The following is a 17,691-nucleotide window of genomic DNA, read 5'->3' as shown; positions in this document are numbered from 1 at the left end:
CCAGACAGGCCCCGGGCAAGACGAGACGCCCCTCGCCCACCTCGGCCTCCGACAGCCCCAACCCGGCTGCATCCACAACGGGCTCCATTGAGCAGCTCCCAGCGCTGGCTGGCCAGGCCGGGGAAGTGCTGGGGGCTCTGCAGGCCTCGCCCGGTTCTCCCGGCCACCCCCCTGCCGGATGGGGGATTTCAGTGGGTCCGAGGAGAGCAAACATGGGGCTAAGCCAGAGAGCAGCATGACTCTGCCGGGCAGGGCCGGGCAGGGGGGTGGTCGCTGTCCTGACGGGTCTGTGCCACCTCCGCCCCCCATGGCCACTGTCTGTGCCACTCCCAGCCACCCCCACCCATCCTCTCCCCCCCCCCCCCCCCACAGCACACCCCCCTCAGTGCCCAGGGGCCTTCTGCCCCCTTTGGTGCCAGCCTGCACTGTGACTCTGCTTCCAGCCCCACCCTGGCAAACTGGAGGCAGCATTAGGGCCAGCGGCTGGGTGGGGAGCCTGATCCCGGCTGGCCAACCCCTCCGCCACCCCCTGGCTCGCTCACTGGTTTACACACGGCCGTGCCCCTCACCATGGCCTCTGGCCAGGATCGGGTCTGAGCCACCAGGCAATGCCTATGTTCCCAAGGGAGCTGGTGTCCAAGATGATTGCAGACCTGCCACACGCACTCTCTTTGCCCTTAGAGGGCCCAGCCCATCCACAAAACTCACACCCACCAGCACCCACCAGCACCCTCCCCATCCTGCCACATCACCACCCCATTGCCAGCGGGAGAGCCTTCTCCTCCGCACGCAGCGCCCACCTGGATCTCCCAGCCGCCCGGTCTCATTCCAGAGCTCCACCACTTCTCCCGCACCCTAACGTCTCTGCCCTTTGGCCCCATCTCCCGGTCAGGACATGATCAGCCCCACAGCCCGGAGCAGCCCCCCAAACTGCAGCCCCCCAAACTGCTCTCTGCGCCCGGACTCAGGGGGGTGATCTGCTTCAAGGTGGCATTCAGAGTCCAGCCTGAACCAAAGTCTTTGAGCCCAACAGCCCTGAGCTTGGGGGCAGCCCAGATCTGGACTGTGATCCCGATCCAGCCCTTACAGCTGGCCCCCAGGAGCTGGCTCAGGAGGCTCCTGACCCCCACTGGAGCAGCCCAAGGGTGGCTCTAAGCTACATTCAGCTGCAGAATACAAGGGCAGCAGCTGCGTTCTGGCCAGGCCCCCTCGCAGACCACGCCTGTTACGCCAGGGCCTGAGCAGGGTGGGTGGGCATAGATCCCCTCCTTGGACATGCTAGGGCAGCCCAGCCATTCTCTCCCACCCTCCCTGGGAGATTCAGCCACAGGCTGTAACAGGCTGGGCTGAAAACCTGGGTCCGAGGCACCACAGCTTGAGTCCAGATCCCAACGTTGCACCTGATTCACCCCTGCGCTGGGGCAGCAGGGGCCACGAGGAGGCAGCTGGAGGCAATTCCTCCCCCCATGCAGGGTACAGCAAACTGGGGGTATCACCAGCTTCCACCCTTGTTGCAATGACTCCAAAATGCCACAGGATAGCCAGAGTATAGCTGTGCCCTGGCCATGCCCCCCGCCTGCCCCTCCTATCCCAACCCACCCTGGAATCCTCCCTGCACCATGAGGCATCTCCAAGGAGGACAGGAGCAGACACCTGTTCAATGGCCCCTTGGCCTGACCCGAGCTGGCATCAAGGGGCTATGGGGCAATCAGACCCACCACACATGAGGCCCAGCCGGCATTGTGCATTGCTTCCATGCCCCGCATACACACACTGCACCAGCCCCCCTCAACTGGAGCTAACGGGACCAGCAGTAAAGCTGAGGTTGCCCAGGAATTGGGGCATCCTGATGGCAGACAGAAAGGGGCCTGATCCCCCCCACTCCCTCCCTCCAGCGGAGCCGCGAGTGGCCACGTCCCCCCTCCACCTCCCCTCCGATTCGCCATGGCGCTGGAGGGAGGCAGCGGAAGCGACATAAAAATGCAGATTCGGGATTGGTATGAAATAACATTCGATATAAATCCCTCTCCTGCGGGTCGCAAGATGAATCGGCCGCATTGAAATTCCACTGCAGTGATAATTAAACTCAGGATCGGCTCTGTGCTAAATTACATTCCTGCAATGCCGCTGCTTCGGGTCCCGGGAAATTGCTCCCAGGGCCTGGAGGAGAGGTTTTATCGCCCACCTGGGTGTGCCTACTGGAGAGGTTTGTTTCTTCCGAGACCGTAAAGCTGCCCCCGTGATTTATTGGCCCCTTCTCCCAAGCCCGATTAAATATAGGATTTCTGCAGGATCCCCGGTCCCTCTCCCCAGGCCGGCTCCCGCTGAGCTCTGGGGCCAAAGCAGGCAGGACAAACAACCCCAGCGAGGGCTGCCAAGCCCCTGATTTACGGCCCAGCCCTGCTTTATGGGGACTTAGCATTTTTGCTCTTGTTTTTTTTTTTATTCCTGCCTTTCGTTGTCCCAGGGGCCATGTCACCCTCCTGCCCCTACTGCCTGTAGGAGTCTAGGTACTGGGCCAGCCGCTGCTGGGAGCGGCTCAAAAGTCACTGGCCAACACGATCAACCCCAACCTGCCAGGGGCTGGTCCTGTGTTGGGACTGGATGGCGAGAGCCTGGCCACCACCCGCCAAGGAAAGGCAACTTCCTCCCCCCACCCCGTGAACCCCACACTCACAAGCATCAGGGTGGGGAAAGGGGGAGCCCATTGGGGCACGTGCTGGGGGGGGGGCGGAGGCTGGGGCAAGTGTCTGAGGGGGGTTGGCCTGTCCTCTGGGGCACCAGCTGGTTCTCAGGATACCCCACCCTGCCCCCCAAGGTGCCCCGTTTGGCCATCCCTGCTGGGGTAATGGTCAGACCAGGTGCCCTGGCAGTTGATGGGGAGATGCGGGGAGGAATCAGCTTTGTGGGCATGCGGATGCGGCTTGGATTGACGGCTACATCTCCCCCCCTCCACCATACACACACACATACACACGCTCCATGGTGCGCAGGGCTGGGATGGGGGGGATGGAAACCACAAAGAGAAAGAGAGAGAGGGAGGGAGAGAGAGAGGGCTTGCAGCAAAGAGTCTGGACTGGGGCAGAGGACACCTGGGTTCCATCACCAGCTCTGCCCCCAGCTCCCCCCGCCCGCCGCCTCCTGGGGCCGGTCGCCGAGGGGCAGGGCTTCCCAAGTGCTCAGCATCCAGCAGCCCCAATTGTTCCCAGTGGAGGGGGAGCGGTCGTCTCCACTGTTCTCAATGGGAGATGGGTACACCTATGCCCCGCTCAACCGGGGGGGTTCTGGCGCAGCACCCCAGCCTGGGGAGATGAGGCGCCCCCTGATGGAGCTGGTGGGAGCTGCACTTGCAATGGGCTCGGTTACGAGGGTCAGTGCTGGAAGGCGCCAAAGCTGGCTGGGGATGAGGAAAAGAAATAAACAGCAGCCCAGGTCCAGCCGGGCAGCCCCCAACCACAGCCGGGCAGGGCCGCCCTTGTGGGGGAGCCCACCTGCTGGTGGAGAAGGAGGTCAGCTTGGAGACTGAAGTCCTGTATCCCAAGGAGGGGCAGCTGCCCCCCAAGGCCGTGTGGCTGGGCGGGGGCAGGCGGATCCTTCAGCCCTTGGGGCTCTCGGCTGTTAGTGCCCCAGGCACGTGTGTCTGTGGCCTTGTCTACATTAGCACTTCTGCCGGCAAAGCGCCTGCGTGATCAACGCCGTGTCAGCAGGAGCACGTCTCCCACAGACACAGCTCCCACTCGTTAGGTAGAGCTCCCTCCCGTCGACGTAACGTGGCCAGGCAGGCGCTCTCACAGCGGCACAGCTGTGCTGATACAGCTGTGCCGCCGCAGGTTTTAAGTGTAGACTAGCCCTGTCTGTGCCTGGGTGTGAGTGGGGCAGAACACGCCTCCCTCTGGTGGCCAGAGACCCAGAAATCATCTAAGCCCCTTCGCACTAGATCTGGGCAACAACGTTTCTTGCTTTTGGGCTGTCTGTTTCGTGACTGCTGAAATGGAAGCTGCTTCCCCAAAAAACTGCATTTAGGGGCTTAAATAGGAATGTAGGGGTCTAACCTTAGCCCCCCTCAGCCCCCCAAGTTTTGATGTCAGTGAATGGACTTCACAGTTCAGAGCACTGGGGGGTGTTGGAGCAGATTCAGGGACGGTATGTTACAAATAACGGAGATTTCTGCCGTGTATGCAGGGTGTGTAGCTCAAAAGCTTCTCTCTCACCATCGGAAGTTGGTCCAAAAAGAGGTATTACCTCACCCACCTTGTCTCTATAAAGATGTCATCTCAACCCAAGCAGCAGGCCATGGGAGGGCATGGGGAGGGTTATCCCTGCTGCCCTGATGTGCTGAGCCCCTTCTGCATGGGCCTGGATTCTTTCTTGGGTGTCTGGCTGGTGAGTCTTGCCCACATGCTCAGGGTTTAGCTGATCGCCCTATTTGGGGTTGGGAAGGAATTTTCCCCCAGGGCAGATTGGCAAAGGCTCGGGGGTGGGGGGGTTCCACCTTCCTCTGCAGCACGGGGCACGGCTCACTGGCTGGTGGATTCTCTGTACCTTAAAGTCTTTAAACCGTGATTTGAGGGCTCAGTGCTAGGTTAGAGGTTTATTACAGCAGAGGGTGGGTGAGGTTCTGTGGCCTGCGTTGTGCGGGAGGTCAGACTAGATGATCATATTGGTCCCTTCTGACCTTCGAGTCTATGAGTCTCTATGAGACACACATACCCGGCCCTGCTGGGGCGCTCAGAGAATTTGGGAGGGTGATTTTACTTTTTTTACTCTGATATTTCTTTTCTTTTCCCTTTGTGTGCACCAGGTTTGGTCATGAGGTCGCTATCGTACCGAACGCTAGATGATCCCAGAGGAAAATACACCCACTTAGGCAGCACACCCCCGTCCCCAGCTGTAGCCCCTCTCCTAGCGGGCAGGTGGCATTATGTAGATGGTGCCTGACCCAGCAGGTGGCATCATACTCTCCCATGCAGTACCGCCAGTACCGCCCTGGGGAACAGCAGCTGATACCCTGCCCTTCTGCAGTAACAACCAGGTGATGCTGGGACTGCGCCTTGGTCAGTAGGAGGCGCTGCACTCCCCACCCCCCTCCGTACTGCCCTGAGGCTGTAGGGACTGTGGCACCCACCTGCAGTACCAGCCTGCGTCAGTAGAGGGCGCTGCGCCCCTGCAGTACCGCCTCCCAGCCAGCAGTTGGCGCTGTGGCGCACAACACTAGCTGCTCCTGCCCCCTTCCCTGCCGGACGCTCTGGGCCCTGCCCTCTCCCTCTAATACCCCTCGTTTCCCGCCGAGTTCCGGCCTGCCGCCGACGTCACACGGGTCCCGCATGCGCAAAGCGCAGCTCCTGCTCGCTGTCTCTTTGCCCTTCCTCCTTCTCCTCGCGCGCCGGGTAAGGCGAGGCCCTGGCCGGCGGCGGCGGCGTCTCGGCTCGGGCGGGGCGACCTGGCCAGGCCTGGCGCGGGCGGGGGAGGGACAGGGACTGAGGCGGTGGGGGAGGGGCTGCAGGGGGGGTCCCCCCTTTGGTTGAGGCTGGACGGGAGGTGGCGGCCTGGCCTGTGGGATGGGCGCTGGGGAGGGGGGAGTCTGTGTTGGGCTGGGGGAGGGGCTCTGGGGGAGGGGCAGTTCTGTGTTGGGCTGGGGGAGGGGCGCTGGGGGGCAGGTCTGTGTTGGGCTGGGGGAGGGGCAGGTCTGTGTTGGGCTGGGGAGGGGCGCTGGGGAGGGGGGGTCTGTGTTGGGCTGGGGAGGGGCTCTGGGGGAGGGGCAGTTCTGTGTTGGGCTGGGGGAGGGGCAGTTCTGTGTTGGGCTGGGGGAGGGGCGGGTCTGTGTTGGGCTTCCCCAGGTCTGGGCTCCTCTGGCCATTTCACCCCGCCCTGCCCTGGCTTGATCCCTTCTCCCTTCCCGGTGCCAGCTGCCCTGTGCGCCCCGCAGGGAGCTCGGTTCCCCTGGCAGTGACTCTCCCCTGCTGCCTGGCGGGGAGCCCCCCACATTTAACTCGTGGCTGCTTTGGCTGTTGTCAGGGCCGGGGCCTCCCTGCGGACCCGCCTGGAGCCTGCGATATCTTTAGCCACGTCCCAGGCGGTGCCATCCCGTGAGAACGAAATGCCAGGTGGTGGCAGCAACTTCCCTCCCCCAGCACAAAGCTCCTGGGGGGGCCTGCTCTAGGAGGAAGAGGGAGCTGCCTGCACCCCAAGGGGGGAGGCCATTGCAGAGAGTCAGTGACAAACCTGGGGCTTAGTTGGCTTTAATTATGCAGCCTCCTCTCTGCAGGAGGGCTCGGTTCTCGTGGTGAGTGGAGTCAGGATGCCTGACTCTACCATGAATTCTCCATGTCAGCTTGGGGACGTCACTTCTATTTCCTGTCTATAAACTGGAGGCGATACTGACGTCTATTGCAGAAGGCCCCACAAGCCCATTTTTATTACATTAGAGGCCCTAACAGACCAAGGCCCATTTGTCCTGAAGGCACCAAGACAGTCCCTGCCCTGAGGCGCTTACAGTCTAACCACACAGGCAGGTGGAGCAGGGAAGAGACTTGCCCACAATCTCACATCCGGTCAGTGGCAGAGCTGGGAATGGAACCCAGGTCTCTAGGCTCCTAGTCTAGTGTAGTGCACTACTCGCTAGACCACTCTGCTTCTCCCTGATGTTTATCAAGAGCTTGAGTATCCTTGGATGAAAAGTGCTTGGGATGCACAGAGCATTAATGCACATTGAAAATGACCTTGGGGATCTGAGAGCCACTGACCATTTGTGCAGGAGCTAGTAGGCCATTCCGATCTCTATCTTCCTTGATCCTGAGGGAAACTTAATGTGAGTGCTCATGGGGCATGGTTTGACTCAGCCACACTGGTCCTGGATGGAGGGGGCTCTGCTTCTGGAGGTTGTGGGCTTGGAAAGAGTCCCAGAACCCAAGGATGGTTCTACATCGGGGACGGGGCATGAAGATGCTTTGTCGTCTTCTGAGAAACTTCAAAGCTCTGTACAAACACACATGGCTTGAGTTTTGCATTCTGCACAGAAGAGATAAATTATATCCCCAGACCAGAAAACTGAGAGTGAGTGATTTCCCCATGATTGAGTGAGTAGCAGTGGGAAATAGAACCCAAGTATCCTGCATCCCTGTGAGCCACCAGATCACATTGCATCCTGATGGGGTTTTCCCATCGTATCTGTGAGTCTGTCCATTCCACCATGGTGCCTGTGTTTTAAAGCTCAGTTAGACTGTGGGCGTTAGGCAATTCAACTACCAGTGACCATCTTCATTGTTTTGTGGTAGCACTTAACAGTCCCAATCCTGGACAAGACACTATTGTGCTAAGCACTGTACAAACAGACAAAAAGCTGATCCCTGGCCAAAGGCTCTTACAGTCTAAATATGTGAGGATTTTGTGCTCTGCTTCCGTTCCAGAGTCGTCTTCATTGGCCTGCACTGATCAGCCCCTTGTGGGTTCCCATGGGATCAGCGTTGCACTTCTCTGGTGTGTTTTTGCTTTGATCTTGCGCATTTAATGGTCATACCCCCTTCTCCAGCTGTTGTCACCTCTTGTGATGATCCCAATTATCTGTTGTGGTCAATATTATCACCTTCGTAATATTGTTTTGAACTTTTAACACATTCACTGGGGGTCCCAGCCCCCTCTGCAGCATGTTTCTGTTGCACTGAATGATAGAAATCGTGGGCCACTGTGGATTCTTGATGTGGTGGTGTTTTGGTTTCTTTTCCAGTTTTGTGATCACCCCCTGCTGCCCCGAACATGTATGCCTGTGCAAAATTCGTCTCTGCTCCTGCTCTAGTGAGTAGCGGGAAGTCCCATTTTTATCCATTCTAATGCTAGGCATTTCTGCATGCTCTGTTTTCAAAATATTAGCTAATCTTCACAGCCCCCTGCCACAGAGGTAAGTGTTATCTCCATTGTCTAGACAGGGAAACTGAGGCACCGATGCCTGCAGTCTCCCATCAAGTAAGTGGCAAAGCTAGGCATAGAACCTAGGAGCCCTGACTCCCACTCCCACTGTCCTAGGACGTTCTGCCTCTAGGAGTGTATATTACAAAAGGTAGATTTCATGCCAGTGTGTATTTGCTTAAAATAAGGACAGCTAAAGCATGGCCCAAATGCTGCATGTCCAGCCTCATTTTCGATATGGAGCTGAGGATTGTGGGTATTACAGATCCTGTGCTTGCTGGGAACTGTAGTCTCCACGGACCACGCTTCTGAATCAAAGATGAGGGTAGCTGCTCTCTACATCTTATCCAAAATGGATGGGGCTCTTAGTCAGTTACCAATGAATCCCCGGGAACGCCCTAGTTTAGAGGTAGCTTGCCTTCAACAGGCTAGATAATTGTAACCTTTTCCCACTTGCTACTAATTAGCTAGAGTGGCATTTCCTGCCTGTCTCTGGAGGTGTAATAAAACCTCCTTCTGAGCTAAGCTGCCTGCTGCAGCTTCGGGGCTGCTGACCCGTTAGACTCGTAACTGGCTGCTGGCTTTCAGTAACGCTGCCCTGGGGCCAGTCTGCCTGCCCTGAGGGCCTGCTCGTCAGGACTTGGTTATTCCCACAAGCCGCTTGAGAGATCCTGTTGTGTCGAGGGATCCCTAAGCATGCCTCGAACTCTGCTCTACCCAAGGCTGTGGTGGCACGTCTCAGACACACTGTTATCTACACTGACCCACAGAGCTATGTTGTGGGGACGGCTGTCCTGTAACCTGCTCCCCTCCCACAATGCCCATGCTGTAGCCTGACACTAAGTGAATCCCTGCTCTGGTCTGCTGAGCTCGTCCAGATGCCTACAAAAAATACAGCTGCCCCAGTCTCCTGTTTCATCTGTTGATGGATGGGGAGGGAAATGCTAATTAACTGGAGGTGCTTCCTGCTAACTCCACTAACCTGCCCTGGGCTAGCAAGTGCCAGCGATAAGGTGGTCCCATGGTAAACAGGAAGCACTCTCCATTTTCCATCTGTGTGTGGAATCTCAGGGAGGGAGGGAGGGTTGGCTCTTGGAAGCTGCATGCAGGGTGACCTGTCTGCCCTGGGGTAAATGACTGCCTCCAATGTCTCCTGGTTCAGATTCCCCCCTCCTCCCTTCCATGTTACTCTTGTGTTGGGGTTCCAGTAGGGCATAAATTCACATTGACTCCAGCTGGTTTCCAGGTAATGGTTAGTCGGTGTCAGTTATTCAACCAGCTGCATGGGCAAGACTGATCAGGGTGATCTCCCATGATGGACTGTCCTGTGCCATGCTGCTCCCTGAGGAGGCAGCATGAAGGGTAGTGGCAACACTGCTGAGCCACCAAGGGTGAGGATTCCTGCTGCCCTCAGGGAAAGTTCTACTTTTCCTCTGCCCCACAGCAAAGACATGGAATGCCACATTCAGCCATGGAATCAGTGGCAGCTGCTCACTTATGCCAGAGCTGGATTTGGTCCAGAGAGCTACTGCAGGACATTCATGGCCTGGCTTCTGGAGGTGCTCAGCTCCCACTGGGGTGCCCAGGAGCTGGAGATGCTCAGCCGCTCCCAGGATCAGACTATCGATGTCCATACAGACACTGGAGGTACCTTCATGCAGATGAGCTGCAGAAGACATCCCATCTCGACTCTTGGGACGACAGCTGCTCTGGTGTCCCTGAATTATTTTCCCAGTCGCTCTGCATTGGCCAGCCCCAGCTAACAATTGGGGGAGAGCTAGGCATGTTTTGGGCGTTATGTAAATGATGCAGCCTCTGCAAGGTGGGAGAAATATTGCTCCAGTTCCTTTCCAATGACCTGTCAGCCTCGGCATAATTGAGCCTACAGCTTATTGCAGGAAGCCGGGACTGTTCTCTTAAGACCCCAGGGAACTGGGGATCTGGGGATTGCATTGCACTATCTCTCTGGGCAGAGAACTCTGTCTGAATGATTGATTGCTTTGTCTGTTTGCAGGTGAGGAACAGCTCGAGGCTGCTGTGCAGACCCGTCTCTGCCTCCATGCTGAGCAGGCCTGAGGCCAGGACAGATGAGGTAAAATGTTGAGCTAGACCGTTACAGTGGAGAGGATCCTTAGAGCTTGAATTGACTTAATCATTGGGCCCAGCAGGGGGCATGCAGAGCAAATATTCCACTTGGTAGCAGTCTTGGAGTGAAGCGAAGCTGGGGAGGGGGGTGGAAATTCCTGCTGGGTGAGCAGGCTCAGCTGGGCTGGTTTGCGCTGTCAAGCTCCTGGCCTTAATCACTCAGGGGAGAATCTTAAAGCAAGCGGAAGATCTGGGCAACGTAAGAAAGCATGTTAACAATGCTGCAAGCTCTTCCTCTGGAGAGGCTCATCCCAGGGTTGGTGATTCAGTAGGGGGTGCTCTTCCTTACAAGACAACTCTGAACCAACCCCCCAGCATGATACTACTGGGTGCTGTATTTCAGATGAGGCATAATAGTGAGATCATGACCACTTGTCATTTACAAATCCTCTGGCACACACAAGGAGGTTAGCCCCAGAGACCCAGCCAGCTCTTAACTTGTAAATCATCTGCTCCCACAAATTCCTCACGTGAGCTCAACTGAGAAGTCCGTTCCTGACCAGCAGTGTTCTGTGCTGCTAAACAGCTGCCAAATTCCTCCCCAGCCATGGCTGCAGTTCAGCGATGGATAAAGAACTTTACATAGGGATCTTGTATTAGAATGAAAATGCGTAAAGCACTTTGGGATCCTTCATGTGAAAGGCACTATAGAAATGACCGGGGGCGGGGAGGGGAGTGGGGGGGAAAAGGTGCAGCAGGAGCACTAGACTGCAGACTGATATAAGCCCAATATCTCAGGAATGGCTCAGGCTAGAAATCAGTGTTTTATAATGCTGGAAATCCAGCTTGCCGATAGTTTTAAGGCATTAATTTCCAGACCTACCAAGTGACAGGACTTTCTCTTACTAAAACCCCAGGGAGATGAGAATTGCCTCTCGAGTAGTTATGGGGAAACTGAGGTACCAGAGTGAAGCAATTTGCCTGAGGTTATAAGGGGTCTGTGAGAGCTGAGCTTAAGTGGCTCCTAGTTCTGTGGCTCACTTTATGCCCCCTCTTTAGCCTAACTCACAACCTTGCCCCTCTAGAGGCCCATGAAGGCAGCTCTCGAACCCATTTCCCACGTGGGTTGTTGTGGTCCTTGGTCCACTCAATGCAGATGTTTCCATGGCCATGCCCTGGTAGAGAGCTTAGGCTCCAGTTGAATCTCACTCTCTTCCCTTCCCCTCATCCCTAGCTGCACTGCACCCCAGCGACCCCGAATACCCTCCTCCAAGTTGTGCGCCGGGAGTTCCATGCCAGCTCTGTCTCCAGGGACATTGACACCGCAGCGAAGTTCATTGGAGCTGGGGCTGCCACCGTTGGGGTCGCCGGCTCTGGCGCTGGCATTGGAACTGTATTCGGCAGCCTCATCATTGGCTATGCCAGGTAAGGAGCGAGACCTGTATCAGTCAGCTCTTCCCAAGCCAGGGGGCAGGGTCAAAGGAAAGGTAAGAGCTGGTGCAGGCAGGGCCTTGGGCTTCCCAGCAGGAGTCCCAGGATGGGGGGTGCAAGTGAAAGCAGGACCCAGCAGAGCTGTTAAGAGTGAACGCAGTCTCCTGGTTTTCCTGCACATTCATGCGGACCTGGGTTCTTTAAGTTCTCCAGTGCAGCCCCTCAGCCTGTTAAGATGCAGTGTCTTATGTCTGTGCATGCTTTAAAAGAAATAATGAGTGATTCTTTTGAGCCTGGAAGCTGTTGGGCTGTTACAGTCCTCTAGAGCTTTGTTCTCAGTCTTGACTAATGTTCTTGGCGCTGTCAGTGGAAGGGACCATAAACTATCCATAAGAAGCATTCCTAAAACTGTCTGGCCACTTCTGAGTATAAGCAAGAGATTTGGGGTAGGAGCAGGACAGGTGTGGACTCTTGCTGGGTTACCAAGCCCTTCCTGTCTAGGGTCTGGATTCAGATCCAGCCAGTGTTGGTAGTGACTGAAACCTCCCACCATCTGTGGGTGAAATGAATCTGGTGAGTTTCAGTTTCTTCCTTTGTGGGGTGAGCATGCTCCCCTCCCAGCCAGCTCTAGGGGGGTGCTTTCGAGTGGGCTGTGGAGATCAAACTTCCACTAGAGGGGTCATGGTGGGGCATGCTGCTAGGGGACAATGGGGCAGTTTGCTCTAGCCCTGTCCCCTGCTATGCCTCTTCTGTGGTGTCTCCAGAGCAGTCAGCCAGGTGCTGAGTTCACATCCTCTCCTCAGCAACCTGGGCTGGTTCAGATCCACTGACAGGCTCCTTGGAACAAGGTGGGATTTTCCCACTTCCTCCTGCGATTCGGCTCCCTCTGGTGGTCAGTGTGGGTTTGGGTTTCTCACCCTGTTACCCTAATGATGCTGGGATTTTTGTCGGCGCTGCATGCTAGTCCCAGTGCTGTTGCCCAGCACTAGGAGTGCAGAGGACGGGTTGCTGTGGACAGTGAGCGTAGGAGTGTGGAGTGAGTGTAGGACTCACCCAGCTGGGAGCTCCAGTCCTCTGCAGCCGGTTCCCCCTGCTGAGAGAGGCTGGGACTGCACTACCTCTAAATGCTCCCAGACAGTTCTTCGGCAGGGGAGATCTGGGACTTTCCCCAACCGCCCACGACTCTGCATTGTAGCGATTCTCCCTCTGGCCAAGAGGGGCTTTGCCTGGCTTCCTTCAGAGACTGTCCTGGAGGTCAGCCAGAGGGGCCCATCAAGAGCAAAGTACCTCACGGGCCATTAGGAGCTGGCAGTGTTTTACCTTGCTGTTGAGGGGCCCCTCTAGCTGATGCAAAGAGACATCTTGTTCTCCCTCCTTTCCTTGCAAGTTGGTGTATCTGACTCCTGGGCTGCCATGTCCAGTCCTGCACTCCCACGTGCTTCACTGACTGGTGCTTTTCTTCCTCCCCGCACAGAAACCCTTCCCTGAAACAGCAGTTGTTCTCCTACGCCATCTTGGGCTTCGCCCTCTCCGAGGCCATGGGGCTCTTCTGCCTGATGGTGGCTTTCCTCATCCTCTTCGCCATGTGACGGAGCCTGCTCCCCACTGTGTGTTCCTCCTGTGTCTAGTGTATCGTGAGCGGTTGTGAATGGCCTAATGCAGGTGGGGTATCCCTGCCTCCTAACCAAATCTGTCTGGCCTGGCCCTGATTGAAGGAAGATGAATAAATACTGTATTGATATACGGGATGCAGCTTCTTGGTGTGTTCTTGGCATACAGGGAACCAGCTAGGCCCCTTCCCCTATGTGTGCACACCCACCCACTAGCTGATGAGATACTTGCTCTTGCAGCCAGGGCTGTGCTCTAGGTAGATCTTGGTTAGATAAGGAGGGCTAGGTCTTGGCCATGGGGGGGCTTTTAGGTGCTGCAGGACTTGGGATGGGTGACTCAGTAGGGGGCATGCTGGTGAGCTCCAGGAAGTAACATCAGAGGTCCTGACCACCTATGGTCAAGATCCCAGGCTGCTTTCCCACTAGAGTCTGAGTATCCTGGCTCTAGTTGTTCTTCAGGCTGTCCCCCCTGTAATGGCACCTGAACACAGCACGCACTTCAGTCCCAGGCGCTCTCTCCCATCCCCACAGTCCAGAATAACCAGCACCAACAAAGATCAAAGTCCTTCATTGTTCTTAGGAGATGCCCATTAAGGAAGGGAGGGCATTCCCAGACTCCAGCAGGGACGAGGATGATGCTGCTCTGCCTCTGTCCCCTCTCCTGATGCCAGCAGGGGCCAGTCTGTGAAAGCCCATTGAAATCCTTCTGTCTCTCTGTAACTGGTGCAGAGAGGCCTTTGCCTAAGACATCCCTGGTCAGGATCAAACACAGAGCAGTGATGCCAGGAATTGCAGCTGTTCTATCTCAGGTGCTCGCGACCTGTGTTCTCGTTCTAGCACAAGCTACTGGGTTCAACGCAGAACTCCCTGGGCTAAGTTCTCTGGCCTGTGCTGAGAGGCTTCCCCTGCCTCTGGGGTGTTTGCAGCACCTAGACGTGGGGAGGAAAGCAACTCAACCTCTTAGCCTGCTTCAAGGAAGCACCCAATCTGTGAACTGAAATGGACCCATCTGCGTTGCCACAGGGACTAGCTGACTGCAGAAGCCCAGGGCTATAGGCTTGGAGACACTCAAAGCTTAATCAAGTGAGCCATAGAGAGGGTGTGCTCAAAATGCCTAGTCACAGGCGGCTGTGCTGTTAGTCCACCCTGGAGTGCTAAAGGTGGGGGACATAAAGCACAGCTTGTCCTACAGGGCAGAACCTGGCCCCAAACATGGTGCTTTCCAGACACACACAAGCTACGTTTTCTGTCCCTGAGGAGTTTGTCCTGATAGGACACAAAGCCGCCAACGGGAGGAGGTCAGCCCACAGTCCCCAGCGAAGGAGTGGGAAGGTATGTATCTCTGGAAGAGACTGTTCCCAGTGTGGGGGATGCGATGGAGCAGGTAGAAGAGGATCTGGGGGGATGTCACACAGGAAAGGAGGTAGTGACACTAGCCTTCCCTGGGCCTTGTGAGGGGAGCTGTGCCCAGCCATTGTCTGCCAGCATCCAGCTGGGGCTATAGCTCTGCTCGGAGAATCCAGTGCTGTGCTAGCAGCAGGAGGGGAGCGAGTCAGGGAAGCTAGTGGTGGAGCTGGGCGAGTCTTACCTCCCCGTTAGCCCCTGTCCAGGCTCGTTTAGATTATAAATGGGGAGGGCATCTTCCCACAGAGTGTTTGCTGGGTAAATCCAGGCTCTGGGTTCAGCAACCCAAATAGTTCCAGGGTGGCTGGCAGCTGCTGAGACCATTCCAGCTGGCACCGGCATAGCTGCACATTCCTTCATGGCTGCCTTGTGCTGTCTGCGCTGGTCAGTCTGCAACCAGCAGCCTGGGACGGAGACAAGTTGGAAGCAAGAAGATTTGCCAGCCTTCTAAGGTAGGGACCTACCTCCCTAGGAACGGAACTGAGTCAGTAGTTAGTGAATTATTGATGTAGTGCCAGTCCTGTGCTAGTTTCTAATGACACCTTGTACTTAGACCCCTGCGTGGGAAGCATCTTAGCCTCCCCTGTGTAGCAGGTAATGTGCTACGCTGGCATTATAGTGGGGAACGGGAGGCACAGAGCAGAAGAGATGTGCCCTAAGGTCTCCAAGTGAGTCTGGTACAGTGGAGAATAGAAGCAGGCCTGTGTCTCAACCTTCCCCCTGGCAGCTGGCTGGTGCCCTCTATATAATAAGTCTGCGCAGGGGCGTGCTCTGTCACTACATGAATGCCTCTGTCACACAAGGTGCCCTGATCACCGGCTCCCCCTCTTTTGTCTCTGCCAGTGGCTGGTGCTTTCAAGGCCGCTCTGGGCATGCCCTTTAGGTGTTGGTATTGCGTTCATGGGTACCTGGCTAGCACTGAGGTTGGAGGGGAAGGACAGCTGCACTTTGACCTCACTATGCCCTGAGCACCAGCAGCTCAAGGGGAAACGGCCATTGCAACAAAGCTGCAGCCACCTTGACCTGACCTGACATGGCTTGTCATGGCACATGCCGCAGCCACTCAGAACTTCACAGCGAGAGTGAGGCAAGGGCTGTTCTGTCTTCCTAGTCTGTTTGTACAGCACTTAGCACAGTGGAGTCCTGGTCCAGGATGGTGGGTGCTTAGGGCACTATGATAAACCAAATAACTCAGATGTGGCCTTACCCAAGAGCCGCCTGTGAATCCCCATGAGCGGTGCAGGCCCCATGACACACAGGCAAGTACATATGATTCCTCTCAAAGGCCGTGGGGCATACTCAAGTCAGGATTTTAGAACTGATCATGCCTGTTGCACTCTGAACCCATTTCTCCTCCCTGAGACTGACTTGTATCACATCTACCCACCTGATTTTTATCTAGGTACTTACACAGTGCTCATAACTGTGGTATCTGATCAATGGGTTTAGATGCCTCACCTATGCTGTGAGGTAGCAAAGAATTAGCCCCATTACACAGATGGCGGAACTGAGGCAAAGGGAAGATTAACTGACTCACCCAAAATCACATAGGTCATGGGGAATAGAAACCAGGTGGTCTGAGTCCCACCCCAATACCCCTTCTACTGGACCATCCTCCCTACTCGTTCCTGCCTCAACAGCTTTCTACAGCAGAAGTAAACAGAGCTAAGCTGTCTCTGCCACACACCCGGCTGCAATCAGAGCCTCAGAGAGCACCTGCTGCTGTTGTAAACCCCACAGCTGGTCTCAAAAGCCTGGTGTTGATGTTGCTAGGGAACCAGGCAACCTGGGTGTTTATGATAACTTTGCCTGTGTTTTGGAAACCCACCCTCGATACTGAAGTGAGCCAACCCGACAGTTGATAAAACCTCAGGCAAGGGGTGTTAAATGACTTCGTAAATGCTAACTAACTTATATCTGAGCTGCACGGACATCACGGCTGAGCAAGTATTTCTTTCGTCAACAGGGTCCAGAGGGGGCCAAGCCTTGGGAAAGAGACAATTAGTGCTGGTAAATCCCTTGAGGGGAGCCATTGACTTGGTATAAATATTCTCCATGGATTAGGGAAGGGTGTATCCTACAGACAAATCACAAAATGAGATTAAATTTCCATTATCACCTTTTATCCCCTTCCCCGCTCGCATCCCTGAACCAGATTCCTTTGGGGATAAAATTTTCCAGGCTTGGGTTCAGCCCAGCTGTGATTGTTGGGGGGGTTTTAAGTTTGAGCAAGACTTGTTCAGTCCTTCGGAGTTCTTTGTGTGTGTGAAGAAGAAAAAGAGAATAAGACAGGAAAATCCTCTTCCTCTTGTGTTCTGATCAGAAAAGTCCTTGCAAAAATTCAAAAGGCTTGACTAAATTTTGTTCCAGAATGGCTTGCTTTGTAGATCTTGGTGAGACCTAAGGAATAGGCCAAGTTTGAAAGTAATCACTGGTGTTAGGAAAGTTGTTTGTTTTTTTTTAACAACAACAAAATGGTCTGTTTAAGAGCTATCTGTATAATATGGCACCATTACCTTTCTATTCAACCCCCTCACCTTCTTCAGTATATTCATCCACCTCTCCCTTTGAGGTAGGGTAGTGCTCTTACCCCCATTTTACAGCAGAGGCCCTAAAGTGACCAGCTGACTTGTCCAAGGGCCTAGTCTCTTTAATCTGTAGAGGGGATTTAGCACAAGGCTGGAGCAGAGCAGGGATTTGAACCCACGTCTTTCAAGTCTGAGGCAAGTGGCCTGACTACTGGACCATTTTTCCTCTTCTTCATGGGTATATTGCCAAATAGGTTTTAAATCAATCAGAGTGCAAGTCAGAGACATGACATTTGGCTCTATCACTTTGCAGACCTCCCATGTGCTTGAGGGATCATTCTGCCTTCAGAGGACTTGTAGAAACAGGCCTATATGGGGATTCCATGTTTATTCCCTCTCAGTCTGTCAACTCTGTTATCAATCTCTTCTGAAACACTGGTGCCTTTCGCAACACTTGGGCTCTGAAAGCCAAGTTGGGTTTTCTCTGCCTCTGACATCATTGTGGATAAAAAAAAGAGTCTGCAGTGAGAATTCACCTGGATGATACTGTTGATCTCCCAGAAAGGGAGACGTGCCAGGACTCCACGACATACCCTAGGAAATGGAGCTGGGCAGAAACCCTCAGGAAATTCTGATGTCAAAATTTCCCAAGGAATGAAAATTCAAAAAACATTTTCTATTCGGAATCATCTAAACATTCCGTTTCAATATTGTCAAAATATTATCATACA

At 55.1% G+C, this 17,691-nt stretch overlaps 1 protein-coding gene across 1 annotated transcript; it reads left to right on the top strand.

Moving 5' to 3' along the window:
* Positions 1–5,305: 5,305 nt before the first annotated feature.
* On the top strand, positions 5,306–13,164 carry ATP5MC2 (ATP synthase membrane subunit c locus 2). Its single transcript, XM_067529646.1, has 5 exons — positions 5,306–5,387; positions 7,724–7,791; positions 9,917–9,994; positions 11,222–11,412; positions 12,893–13,164. Exons 2-5 carry the CDS (start codon positions 7,753–7,755, stop codon positions 13,005–13,007), a joined length of 423 nt encoding a protein of 140 aa, XP_067385747.1. The 5' UTR covers positions 5,306–5,387; positions 7,724–7,752; the 3' UTR covers positions 13,008–13,164.
* Positions 13,165–17,691: the final 4,527 nt, after the last annotated feature.

Source organism: Emydura macquarii, unplaced genomic scaffold (assembly GCF_026122565.2).
Source record: "Emydura macquarii macquarii isolate MOO-44397 ecotype Brisbane River unplaced genomic scaffold, CSIRO-AGI_Emac_v2 contig_2994, whole genome shotgun sequence".
Classification (NCBI taxonomy): domain Eukaryota; kingdom Metazoa; phylum Chordata; order Testudines; family Chelidae; genus Emydura; species Emydura macquarii.
Note: the sequence above shows the minus strand (reverse complement) of the source record. Positions and strands in the feature narration are given on the sequence as shown.

What these genes read in the sequence shown, in the direction of transcription:
- ATP5MC2 (XM_067529646.1), top strand. Translation starts at nt 7,753, where the DNA reads ATGTATGCCTGTGCAAAATTCGTCTCTGCTCCTGCTCTA. An exon ending in CTGAGGCCAGGACAGATGAG is followed by an intron (nt 9,995 to 11,221) that starts GTAAAATGTTGA and finishes CCTCATCCCTAG; the next exon opens with CTGCACTGCACCCCAGCGAC. An exon ending in CTCATCATTGGCTATGCCAG is followed by an intron (nt 11,413 to 12,892) that starts GTAAGGAGCGAG and finishes CTCCCCGCACAG; the next exon opens with AAACCCTTCCCTGAAACAGC.